General features: G+C 33.6%; 1 protein-coding gene across 3 annotated transcripts in view; it reads right to left on the minus strand.

Moving 5' to 3' along the window:
- Positions 1 to 14,361, minus strand: part of BRD10 (bromodomain containing 10) — a 96,854-nt gene that overhangs the window by 18,834 nt on the left and 63,659 nt on the right. For 2 of the 3 annotated variants that reach the window (XM_024734256.1, XM_024734257.1), the window contains one exon: positions 6,103 to 6,192. The exons of the other annotated variant lie outside the window; for it this stretch is intronic. In XM_024734256.1, coding sequence (XP_024590024.1) covers positions 6,103 to 6,192 — 90 coding nt within the window. The remainder of the gene's footprint in view (positions 1 to 6,102; positions 6,193 to 14,361) is intronic. 3 annotated transcript variants of the gene reach the window in all.

The following is a 14,361-nucleotide window of genomic DNA, read 5'->3' on the forward strand; positions in this document are numbered from 1 at the left end:
GGATCTGAAGCTAAGGTCAAGAATTCTTTTAACTATCTGAGAGAATCATAAAGGGTAAAGGTTAATACTGACATTCACAAGTTCCATCAAATAGAAGTCTTAATTAGAAATATACGATATGATAAAATGGTCTCAATGATGGAATCTGGCATATGATTTCACTGATTTCTACCTAAGTGTCAAAACATCAACTTGTTTTCTCCCCATAATAAGCTGGCAGCAGCAACTTATTATGAGACACTAGGGCCCTGAGCAAAAACAGGCATATGCCAGGGTTCTGCAATCTCTGCACAACTGACATCTGAGGGCAGATAACTATTTGCTGTGCGGGGCTGTCAGGTGCACCGTAGGATCATTACAATGTAGAATATTTTTAGCAGCACGGCTGGCCTCTATCCATTAAGTGCCAGTACCACCTCTTCAACTATGTGAATCAAAAATGTCTTCAGACATTGCCAAAGTCTCATAGCAGCAGTGGGCAGGGGTGGGGTGGGCAGAATCATTACTCACTGATAACCACCGGCTTTTACAAAACTCTGTGACCAAAAACTAGGGTGTCACTACCTCTGATCTAAGCTTCTGATTTCTCTAATGTTTGATCTAGCTAATGCACAGCTTTTGGTTAGGCAAGATTAAATGCTATTATTGTATTATGAATTTAAATTATTTTAAGAACATAATAGAGATTAATTTTATTCATAACTTGAAATTCCTTTCTAATTCTCTTAAACATGCCTTAAAAAACATGGCTTTTGACATACTATAATAATTATGCATATATTTTTTGGATGTTTAAAAAATTTAACATTTCATGAATACTTCCATGTAGTAACAATGATCTACAAATATTTTATTTTACTAGCCATATGATATACCACTGTGTTAATATTATTGCTTGGTTAGTCATCTCCCTACTGTTGGACATATGGGCTTTTCCCAAATTTCTACTATTAGAGACAGTCTGCTGAACACACTATTGTGTAAATTACTTTTTGGGGGGTAGGGGAGTAGGGTGAAAAATGAGGGAAAATAAAAGTTAAATATCAATTAGGATTATAGGATCAAAGAGTACAGGCAATTTTATAGCTTTTCTTACATACTGAATATGAAATACAGAAATATTTGAAGTCTGTCTTAAAACTTGCTCAGTGTGGAGGTGCTTAACTGCTAAAAGGTGTATTAGAAAGACAGGGTATTATATTTAAAATTTTAGTTTATCTATATTGATAAGACTATCATTTATCATTTCATAATCCAGAAAAGCTTTCTTCTCTTATAACTTTTTTTTTTGCCAAATGTTCCCTTTTCCTTATCTCTATACTGATTTTTCATTATCAAAAAGACTGAAACCTCTTTGAAGATCTAAATTATGATATAAAACATAAGGAAATTAAGGAAATGTAAGAAAAAAAGGGTCACACGAGAAATTCAGAAATATAACCACTTCTGTATTAGCCTGACAAAAATCTACCAAGTTTGATTATTTAGACAGCAAAAATGTCTAATAAATTTCAAATACAATAGGATCAGGCAAATTTATCAATATCTTAGCTCTCTCTGGAAAACTAATAAATTTCCTAAATTAAAAAGACTACTTTCCAAATAATTAAGCAAAATGCAATTTTTCTCTCTTGACTAAAACCACACACACACAAAAAAACCAATAAAATGTCATGATTTCTCCTTTAGGGCACTAAAAAAATCCTATGATCTAAATAATAATGAGATAGACAAAATGAAAGGATTTTGTCAAACTACATACTTCTATTTATATCAGTCAGATGTCTGGTATAGCACTGGAGGACGTAAAGGACGTTGAGTTCTCTCTGAATAAGCCTTTAAATGAAGTAATGGGATCAAGTGAACTAAAGCAAACTCAGAAAATTAAATCATTTTTTCTCTCCTCACATTATAAATCATAAGTAGAATTAGTTGTCTTGCAAGAATAAGTAAACAATCTAGATTTTAAAAGATTGTAAATCTTCCAGTACAATGAGTAGCTCAATGGCAAAACCTCTAAGAGATTAAGAAAGCTTTTTTAATGGAATGTTGACCTGGATGAGGAAATGGAGTAATTCTTCCTTGTTGCTTTGGTAGGAAAAACTATCCAGAAAGGCCCTGCAGAGGAGCTCCCAAAAGCAGCCAGGTTTTTAAACGAATCCACATTAAATCCTCTATCACATATGTAATTTCTATCTTTAGTAAGAGCATTTGTGACAACCAAATGTTTATATGGAATATGTCTTCCTTGTTACTGAAGCCATTGTAGATCTGAAAGCTGCTGATGATAATATTGGGTGGGCCAAAAGGTTCCTTTGATTTTTTCCGTAAGATGGCTCTAGTGGCACTTAGTTGTCTTTAACTTCATTTGAAACAATTTTGTTAGAATAGTAAGGCAGACCAGTTGAAGTTGATAGTGATCAAATTGAAACAATAATTGAGAACAATCAACATTATACCACGCAGGAAATAGCTGACATACTTAAAATATCCAAATCAAGCGTTGAAAATCATTTGCATCAGCTTGGTTATGCGAATTGTTTTGATGTTTGGGTTCCACATAAGTTAAGCAAAAAACCTTCTTGACCATATTTCTACATGCGATTCTCTACTGAAATGTAAAGAAAACGTTCTGTTTTTAAAACAAATTGTGACCTGCGATGAAAACTGGATACTGTACAATAAAGTGGAATGGAAGAGATCATGGGGCAAGCAAAATGAACCACCGCCAACCACACCAAAGGCCGGTCGTCATCCAAAGAAGGTGATGTTGTGTATATAGTGGGATTGGAAGGGAGTCCTCTATTATGAACTCATTCTGGAAAGCCAAACAATTAACTCCAACAAGTACTGCTCCCAATTACACCAAGTGAAAGTAGCACTCGCTGAAAAGCATCCAGAATTAGTCAACAGAAAACGCATAATCTTCCATCAGGATAACGCAGCACTGCATGTTTCTTTGATGACCAGGCAAAACTGTTACAGCTTGGCTGGGAAGTTCTAATTCATCTGCCGTATTCACCAGACATTGCACCTTTAGATTTCCATTTATTTCGGTCTTTAAGAAATTCTATTAATGGAAAAAATTTCAATTTCCCGGAAGACTATAAAAGGCACCTGGAACAGTTCTTTGCTCAAAAAGATAAAAAGTATTTCAGGAACTATGAACTTGCCTGAAAAATGGCAGAAGGTAGTGGAACAAAAGGGTGAATACGCTGTTCAATAAAGTTCTTGGTGAAAATGAAAAATGTGTCTTTTATTTTTACTTAAAAAACAGAAGGCACTTTTTGGCCCACCCAAAAGAATTGTTTTGACTCTAAACACTATTTTTTACAGTGATATCCTCTCATGAAGATCAATATTAATATTTCATTTGTCTGGCAATAGTGAAGGAAGCTCACCAAGCAAGGAATAAGCAAAATGGCTATCACTATTACCAAGTTCATATATTTCATTAATAAAATTCCTCAGGTCCTTACTATGAGCCTAATTCTAATAATACGGATACTTGCTTTGTAATCGACAGTGTATCAGCTAGGGCGAGTACATGGACACACATAAGAAAATGACAGGCTGACAATGAAGAGACAGAACAAAAGCAAAAAAACAAGCAGACAAAAACCTTCAAAATAAATAATCTAAAAGCCTATTGGTGAATGTTTAGAGTAACTGAGATCAATAGATTTTTAGGGTATCAGTACAATTATGGATATTCATAATGATCCCTGAGTCATCAAAAAAGTGTTAAATTATGTTCAGTATAAAGGAGGCAGGGAAATTTTTTCATTAAATGATTAAAGGAAGAATTTTAGTACTGAAGGTTTAGGTTTCAGCTTCCTAGAAAATCCAGTTAAGTGGAACCCCTTATTCCCAAATGATGACAGACAAATAAACTGGTATTCTCCAATACTAACATAAAAATTCAATAAAGTGAACTATTACAATAACATTTATCACACTCAGTATCAGCTTTTGTAAAAAAAAAAATAAGGAATGGCACTGAGATGCAAACTTCTACTATTATTTCCTTTATGCTGTGTGGCCATTTCATTGATTGAGACAAGGTGTTCATGAAAACAGTTGTTTAGTCAGGTAATTTAAGGGGAAAGTAGCCTGTATACTGGTAATCTCAATAACATTATCCCCACTAAGTTCAGTTCCAAGAATTTCTATTTCTTGAAGAGCAGAAAACATATTTTAAAACTAATATGCAAATATCAAGGGTCAAGGACAAGTTAAAAATTTAGAGACATAAAATCTAATCAGTTAAAACCCATACATAACCTAAAATTTTCTGATAAACATGTCCCCAAGGACTATAGAGTCAAATATTTGTAATTTATGTTTTCTTTTACTCTTGTACTTGTTCCTGTGAAAGAAGGCAATATGTTTATACCTCATACCACCAATGGCAGGGGGGTGGATGGCTTTACAGAAAAACTCAAGGATGCCTGCAAAAGTCTTTTTCTCTTACAATACATACTATAAATAAGTATATAAGCCAATTATGCTTAAAACTATCCATTAAGAAGAAAACCCTAATTCATAATATGGGAACAAATTAAAATGCATATGTTATTGTCTAACTGCAGCTAATAAAAACCAATTAGCAAAGTTAATTAACAGAATTCTGTTTAGAGTCATGAAGTATGGACTAAACGGCTTCTGCAAAAAAACTATAAATAAAACCCTGATTAAGACTATTCTTTCCTATTAAAGAACAGAATCAGTCCTTTATAAACATACATATAAAATATATTAAAAAAACACTTTTGGCTGAGGAAAAAATATTTTAATATAGTTTGAGAAATACATCACAGAGATAAGTTTTAAAACAACACTTGGGATTCATTCCATATGAAGAGATTGCTGATATACTCAAAACAAAACAAAAAACTCCTCACAGTCTAATAAGGATTCAAACCATTTTTAATGGAAATAATTGTAAAATATACAGTTTTCTGCATTCTCAGATTATATATTGTACACAATGTGTATTGAACATGTTTTCTTCTTAATTGATGGCTATCAGTATGAACATTATCCCATCTCTTAGATTATAGCTATACTCTCAGGGGTATCATATGAGTGACTTCCAAAGTGCTTAAGGCTGTTTTACCTCTGTATTAAACGACCTCAGAAGGTTGTACTTTTATGGTACTTTAATTTCCTTCCTTCAGAATGCTACCAATATGTTCTTTCTGAACAGCAGATAAAATGACTTTAACAAATCTGCTGATATGAATGAAGCTTGCTGTATCACTAACCTTATTATCATACATCATTCTAGATTAACAGGTTCTGAGCAAAGACCTAAAAGTGGTTTCATGATGTTCCTAAGGCATAAAACAAAGGGATTTTTTTTTAATGGTGATTGATTTTTTTCAATGCTTAAAGCCTTCTCCATTTATTTATTGGTATGTAATTGTGTTTCAAATCTATAACACAATTATAAATGTCAGTTAAATGGGTATTACTGATTTCATAAATAATTGTTTTACCAAGGGTTGAGTGAATAAAAATAATGCCCCTTATACTCTAGTCTCTCAAGAACAATAAAAAGTGAAGGTAAAGATTAATTGTGAATTTAGTATAGTGAAAGTTAAAAAAAGACCTTCAGCTGACAAAGGTTCTTAAAAAAGACATATTGTTAAGCATGTATCAAAAACATCTGGGGCAAGATTAAACAATTTACATACGTTATTTATGTCAGAGCTAATTGAAATTTTATGTTACTAAGCAATAAACTTCCATTAAAAACATATAATTAAGAATAATTATATTATTATAATATATAATAAGGTAAGCACTGCCCAAAAAACTACCAGTCAGAAAACAACCAACCAGTATACTGGGAAATATCTAAAACTATACCTGATATAAACCAGGCAAACAAAATTAATTTACTTGCCCCAGCACCATTTTTGTGTATTAAAAATGAAAACTAGACCACATAGGAGAAATAAAGGAAACAATGTTTCTATTTTTCATTGCAAATTTTTATGTAACTCAGGACAACAAGATTTAAAAAGGCTTTAGGAAGAAGCAGGAGTAAATTTTAATGCTGACAATAATAGATAGAACTTTTCGATCAACACCTACCGATTTTTTTCTACTGTTTTCCAGATCTTTGAGTTCATTCTCGATTTTTGTGATTAATTCCCTGAGTTCATCAAGATTAGTGCAAATAAGCTAAAATAAAACACAAAAACACAGCTTGATAACACATAATATAAAACACCCAAAATGTGGTAACAGAAGTTGTTTTAACACACACTGAATTCACAATTATTTGTCTTTGTAACAGCAAAATGCAAAGAAAGCTCCGCAGTTTATATTTTAAAAGGTATTTACTTGTTATGATGTATGAACTTCAGGCTTTCACCCCACATCCCCACCTTTCAGTTTGCTTTATAATCCAGGTACTTTTTTTTTTTTTTAACATTCTTAACTTTCAGCCCAGAATGACAAAGATCTGGAAACTCACCCTAGATTTCACAGGTTACTGAATCACCTTTAAGAAATGCTTCATCAAGCAGTCTCCTAGCAGGTGAATAAATGCACCCTTGGAGAACTATCATTTTACCTTTGCTTTGGTTGCTAACTATACAATTTAACAAATTGCATTACTGCTGTTGGGATTGCTAATAAAGAGGGACTTCAACTATATGAATATATTCAAAGAAGTTAATGAAATTACGTATACATTCTTAATATGATCTTCTTGGTAGTCCTTAATAAAACCATCTCCAGAGATAGCATCTATTTCCTTTCATAATTATGTGGCTCATTTAATTTCACCTTGGTAATGCTGGCAAATGGCCAAAACACTTGGTCTTTAGTTATTAATTAATAATCAAACTAGTTTGGCTTAATTACTAAAGATTTAAACAGTGAAGTGTCAGCAGCAATAACAAAAATATTAGTAACTACATTTTAGTTCTTGTATAATTATACTGAATTTTTCCAATTTGTTTGATACATTTTACTTTTTTTTCTAAAATAATTTAAGCTTATATTTTAAAAAATCTGTTGTGAAAAAGAAATAGAAGATTTCTAAAAGATAACTGCAACCACATATAGAGGAAAAGTTTTAGATTAATGAAAATCTTGTAATGTTTATACTGTGTGATAATGAAAAATAAACCCACTATACTTATAAAGCTACTAATTCATCATTAAATTTTTATCAGTCCCATGTTTCTTATATTCATTAATTTCTTGTAAGGGTGTTGTTTTCCTAAAAGGTATATTTTCTTTTAAAAGAAAACAAACAAAAACAACAAAAGCAAAAGTAGGTTACAACAAGATCATTCCTCATGACTGTGTGACAAAAATGAGAGACTAGGAGCACCGACACTTTCTTTATCATTAAGTTGAACCATACGAAATCGCTGATATGCCTTTGATCTACAAAAATGGCAACATGGTTCAACCTAACAGACAAAGAAAAAGTTATCACAGATAATATAAATTATACTTAGTATTAACAATTATTAGAAACATCTACATAATTTCAAACTCACAGAACTGACAAAGCAGGGAAAATATGTATTTAAGTAACCCAAATTAAATAATTTCAGAATAGAAAACAGTATGGGATGATGTAGTAGGACAGTGCAGCTGATATTTATTACACACTACACATTTCCATTTGCCAAATCTAGAATTATGGAAGAAATGCTGATGGTTAAGCAGTGCACTAGCTAATTATCTAAGTGCCTCTAGAACTAGATAATGTCTTCAACTTCTATCACTAAAGCCTCAGAACCATGTTGGCCCTACACCAGGTTTCTAGAAAGTACTCAAAGGGAACTAAACTTTCCATTGTATAATCTGCTATTATGACTACCATGTCAAATTTGCCACAGAGCTTGTAGATGGTTACACCCTTTTCACTGAACTTGATGTATTAGTCAATAGCACACCATGGATTTCTCATTTGCACATATGGCAAAGCTCAGAGGAGTTTTCACTTGCATCTCAGCTGTCTCATTACACATGGAGTAAGGGTACATTTTGCATGTACGTTGTAGAAACTTACGGTAACAATGAAAACATATACCCCTACACCTGACCACATCCTAAAAAATTTAAGATCTTTTAATTAGCAAGCAAATATTTACATTCCGTTTAAGGGAACAGATACCACAGTTGTGAAGTCAAATCAGGAATGATTTCCACAGCCTAAGAGCTATAAGTTAGCTGTACTACATCAGTGCTTCTCAAACTTTAACGTGCCTAAGAATCATCTGGGAATCTTGTTAAAAGGAGGTTTTTGATTTAGTAGGTCTGAAGCAGGACACAGGATTCTGCATTTCTAACAAGTTGCCAGGTATGGTCTGAAGATCACATTTTTAAGCAATAATGTACTAAATGATTATGAATTACAAATCTGCATGGCTATGGAAACATGCTAGTAGTATGGAGCTAAATGAGTATGAAAATTCAAAAAGATTAATTTCCAAATAGGGGATGGAATAGTGAATTAAATGCACAATGATAAGACAAATGTTTCTTAAATGACATGACGCAAACATAAATTTTGCTGAATTTGAGGGTCAAAATATTTTTAGCAACATTTACTTTGAAGTTATCTTAAAATAACTTAATATCTACATGACAATTTATACTCTTTATATACTAATATATACCTCTTTCTACATATATATGTAATACCTAATATATATACCCAAAATATACAGTCAAGTTATTAGAAAATTCTTGTATGGGAACATAATTCTAATTTTATTACTGATATCAAGGGAAAAATAATTTGATTTATGCCAATTCTGTCAATATATACACTCTATTCCTTCTCTCTACAAAGTAAGGCATATGTGTGGCCTTTAAACTCAATTCATTTTCAAATGGTGCTTTTAAAAATAGAATCAATCCAATAAGAAATGTTCACCGCAATAAGGAGAACAGATACATTATTTGAACAAAGCAAAACAGCTTATTAAGACCTCCTTCTCATTACCTTAAATTTGAAAAAAATATCTAAGGCTCGGTGCCTCCAGGGGTGAAAAGGAAAGCTCCATAGCAGCTTGGATTACAGATGGGTCACACTGCCAACACTCATAGGAGAAGGTTTTCAGTCATACTGCAGAGGTTAGAAGAGCTTTATCGCCCAGGAAGAACCTTTTCAAGGATGTCACACTCTCCCTCAAATTAACCTTTCACTTGATGCAACCCATGAGAGAGTCACAAAATCATAAATCTTAGAGGTGAAAGGAACCGCCCCCAAAATGTGATTTGGTCCAAACCCTGGCAAAGGCTAAAAAGGTGTATCTCCAATTCATATACAAGCTAGTTAAAATTAACAGAGATAAAGTAACGTAAGATGACACACTCAGAGAGAAAACCATGGAACCTAGGACTCCTCCTCCTCCTACTAGATCATCTTCTTTAAGGGTTCCCTCTAAACAAAATAAAACAAAAAAACTAACAATAATTGAACATGTATTATAGTTTTAAGAATTAATTTATACCTAAGCTTTCACTTCTATTAAATGGTAAATATTAAAAGGCCCTCTCTCCAACTCAAGAAGCAGAAGTGTGTGTATACAGTGGGGGAGGGGAGGTCCTACAGAGGTTGAAAGAACTCCATGACCACATCTCAGAAAAATTACAAAGTAAATTATTTCTTATTTTATCACTACTTCAAGCTAGATATTATGCCCTTTGGGTATAAACTCAATAGGTTTGAGAGGTATTTACTTTATTGATTCCAAAAAGGACACAAATAAGGTAGCATACAAAAGTAAAAGAATATAGTAAATTACATTAAAAAGCAAAAGGAAAACAATGCAGTCAAAATGAATAGGTCCAAATAAAATGGATCACATTTACTACCACTCTAATAAAACACTCCAATAATTTATTTAAAAAATTATAAGTAAAACAATAAATGCATGGTGTAAATTCAAAATCTATATTATATTTAAAATAAAATTATATTGACATCTGTTAAGACTATGATGACAGGAAAATTCCTTCTCACTTCTATGATCATATCAGCAATACTGACTACTTCAAAACTTGCAAATGAAGATATCATGTGTGACATGACAAGTCTGATTAACAAGTTAAAACATTTTATACCACTATATGATTAAAACCTGATGTTTCTCTCAATGTACTATATATAAAAATGGAAAAAATTTTAAGGGGAAAGTAAAACCCCATGATGTTAAAAGTGAAACAAAAAGCTGAAGTTGAAAATACTCATTTTATTAGGATACATTTCACATGAATGAAGAACAAATGAGAAGGATAAGGATGTATGTGTAAAGAAAAATAGTTTTAAAGAAAAAAGGTAGCAATTCAAAATAACAATACAATCAAAATAACAATACAATCAAAAGGTCCTTAACTCAGTGAAGCAGTTAAACTCTAATTTTACTTTTGGTCCCAATTTGGCACTTTATTTCATATCCCCCCTTAGTTTCTCCATTGGTTAAATGGAAAAATAGAGTTTTTTCAGAGGTATGTTGGATCAGTGAGTTTATGCTTATGTTTAAAAATAATACTACTATGTAAGTCTTAGTCAACAGCTGGATTCTGGATTTCCTTTGCAAAGGAGCCTTTCGAATAAGTCACATATATGGAATAGGAACAAGTACACATGACATGAAAGATTTTGATTACCAACAAAAAGCAGAGTCATGGTAACTAAGGCTTTTAAATTATTTTAAAGACTTATTGAACTTGACAAACTAGCTTTAAGAATACTTTCTGGGACCTTCAAGATGGCAGAGGAGTAAGACGTGGAGATCACCTTCCTCCCCCCAGATACATCAGAAATACATCTACATATGGAACAAATCCTACAGAACACCTACTAAACGCTGGCAGAAGACCTCAGACTTCCCAAAAGATATATATTTTTTTATCCTTTGTCTCTTTTTGTGAGTGTGTATGTGTATGCTTTTGTGTGATTTTCTCTGTATAGCTTTGCTTTTACCATTTGTCCTAGGGTTCTCTCTGTCCTTTTTTTTTTTTTAGTATAGTTTTTAGCACTTGTTATCATTGGTGGATTTTGTTTATTGGTTTGGTTGCTCTCTCTTTTTTCTATGACTTTTTAATTTTTAATAATTTTTAAAAATTTTAATAACTTTACTTTATTATTATTTTTCTTTCTTTCTTTTCCTTTTTCTCCTTTTTCTTCTGAGCCGTGTGGCTGACAGGGTCTTGGTGCTCCAGCCAGGTGTCAGGCCTGTGCCTCTGAGGTGGGAGGGCCGAGTTCAGGACACTGGTCCACCAGAGACCTCCCAGCTCCACGTAATATCAAATGGCAAAAGAGCTTCCAGAGATCTCCATCTCAATGATAAGACCTAGCTCCACTCAACAACCAGCAAGATACAGTGCTGGACACCCTATGCCAAACAACTAGCAAGACAGGAACACAACCCCACCCATTAGCAGAGAGGCTGCCTAAAATCATAATAAGGTCACAGACACCCCAAAACACACCACCAGATGTGGTCCTGCCCACCAGAAAGACAAGATCCAGCCTCATCCACCAGAACACAGACACTAGTCCCCTCCACCACAAAGCCTACATAACCCACTGAACCAACCTTAGCCACAGGGGGCAGACACCAAAAACAACGGGAACTACGAAGCTGCGAAAAGGAGACCCCAAACACAGTAAGATAAGCAAAATGAGAAGACAGAGAAACACATAGCAGATGAAGCATCAAGGTAAAAACCCACCCGACCAAACAAATGAAGAAGAAATAGGCAGTCTACCTGAAAAAGAATTCAGAGTAATGATAGTAAAGATGATCCAAAATCTAGGAAATAGAATGGAGAAAATACAAGAAACATTTAACAAGGACCCAGAAGAACTAAAGAGCAAACAAATAATGATGAACAACACAATAAATGAAATTAAGAATTCTCTAGAAGGAATCAATAGCAGAATAACTGAGGCAGAGGAACAGATAAGTGACTGGAAGATAAAATAGTGGAAATAACTACCACAGAGCAGAATAAATAAAAAAGAATGAAACAATTGAGGACAGTCTCAGAGACCTCTGGAACAACATTAAACGCACAAACATTCGAATGATAGGGGTCCCAGAAGAAGAGAAAAAGAAAGGGACTGAGAAAATATTTGAAGAGATTATAGTGGAAAACTCCCCCAGTATGGGAAAGGAAGTAGTCAATAAAGTCCAAGAAGCACAGAGAGTCACATACAGGATAAATGAAAGGAGAAACACGCCAAGACACGTATGAATCAAACTATCAAAAATTAAATACAAAGAAAAAATATTAAAAGCAGCAAGGGAAAAGCAATGATTAATATACAAGGGAATCCCCATGAGGTTACCAGCAGATCTTCCAGCAGAAACTCTGCAAGCCAGAGCAAGCAGCAGGACATATTTAAAGTGATGAAAGGGAAAAACCTACAACCAAGATTACTCTACCCAGCAAGGATCTCATTCAGATTTGACGGAGAAATTAAAACTTTTACAGACAAGCAAAAGCTAACAGAATTCAGCATCACCAAACCACCTTTACAACAAATGCTAAAGGAACTTCTCTAGGCAGGAAACACAAGAGAAGGAAGAGACCTACGAGAACAAACCCAAAACAATTAAGAAAATGGTAATAGGAACAAACATATTGATAACTACTTTAAATGTAAATAGATTAATCTCCCACCAACAGACATAGACTGGCTGAATGGATACAAAAACAAGACCCATATATATGCTGTCTACAAGAGACCCACTTCAGACCTAGGGACACATACAGACTAAAAGTGAGGGGATGTAAAAGATATTCCATGCAAATGGAAATCAAAAGAAAGCTGAAGTAGCAAGCCTCATATCAAACAAAATAGACTGTAAAATAAAGACTATTACAAGAGACAAAGAAGGACATTACAGAATGATCAATCCAAGAAGAAGATATAACAATTGTAAATATTTATGCACCCAACATAGGCGCACCTCAAAACATAAGGCAAATGCTAACAGCCATAAACGAGGAAACTGACAGTAACACAATCATAGCAGGGGACTTTAACACCCCACTTTCACCAATGGACAGACCATCCAAAATGAAAATAAATAAGGAAATCACAAGCTTTAACAATACATTAAACAAGATGGACTTAACTGATATCTATAGGACATTCCATCCAAAAAGAGCAGATTACACTTTCTTACGAAGAACAGAAGGTTGCCCACTCTCACCACTATTATTCAACATAGTTTTGGAAGTTTCAGCCACAGCAATCAGAGAAGAAAAAGACATAAAAGGAATCCAAATCGGAAAAGAAGAAGTAAAGCTGTCACTGTTTGCAGATGACATGACACTGTACTCAGAGAATCCTAAAGATGCTACCACAAAACTACTAGAGCTAATTAATGAATTTGGTAAAGGAGCAGGATACAAATTTTTTGTTGTTGTTGCAAGTTAAGTGTTATTTATTTTCCAGGATACAAAACTAATGCACAGAAATCTCTTGCATTCCTATACACTAATGATGAAAAATCTGAAAGAGAAATTAAAGAAACACTCCCATTTACCACTGAAACAAAAAGAATAAAATACCTGGTAATAAACCTACCTAAGGAGACAAAAGACCTGCATGCAGAAGACTAGAAGACACTGATGAAATAAATTAAAGATGATACAAACAGATGGAGACATATACCATATTCTTGGATTGGAAGAATCAACATTGTGAAAATGACTATATTACCCAAAGCAATCTACAGATTCAATGCAATCCCTATCAAACTACCAATGACATTTTTCACAGAACTAGAACAAAACACTTCACAATTTGTATGGAAACACAAAAGACCCCGAATAGCCAAAGCAATCTTGAGAAAGAAAAACGGGGCTGGAGGAATCAGGCTCCCTGACTTCAGACGACAGTACAAAGCTACAGTAATCAAGACAGTATGGTACTGACACAAAAACAGAAATATAGATCAATGGAACAGGATAGAAAGCCCAGAGATAAATCCATGCACATATGGTAACCTTATTTTTGATAAAGGAGGCAAGAATATACAATGGAGAAAAGTCAGCCTCTTCAATAAGTGGTGCTGGGAAAACCAGACAGCTACATGTAAAAGAATGAAATTAGAACACACCCTAACACCATACACAAAAATAATCTCAAAATGGATTTAAGACCTAAATGTAAGGCCAGACACTATAAAACTCTTAGAGGAAAACATAGGCAGAACACTCTATGACATAAATCACAGCAAGATCCTTTCTGACCCACCTCCTAGGGAAATAGAAATAAAAACAAGAAACAAATGGGACCTAATGAAAATTAAAAGCTTTTGCACAGCAAAGGGAAACATGTCAAGACAAAAAGACAAC

The sequence above is a fragment of the Neophocaena asiaeorientalis genome, unplaced genomic scaffold (genome assembly GCF_003031525.2).
Source record: "Neophocaena asiaeorientalis asiaeorientalis breed wild unplaced genomic scaffold, Neophocaena_asiaeorientalis_V1.1 scaffold256, whole genome shotgun sequence".
Lineage (NCBI taxonomy): Eukaryota > Metazoa > Chordata > Mammalia > Artiodactyla > Phocoenidae > Neophocaena > Neophocaena asiaeorientalis.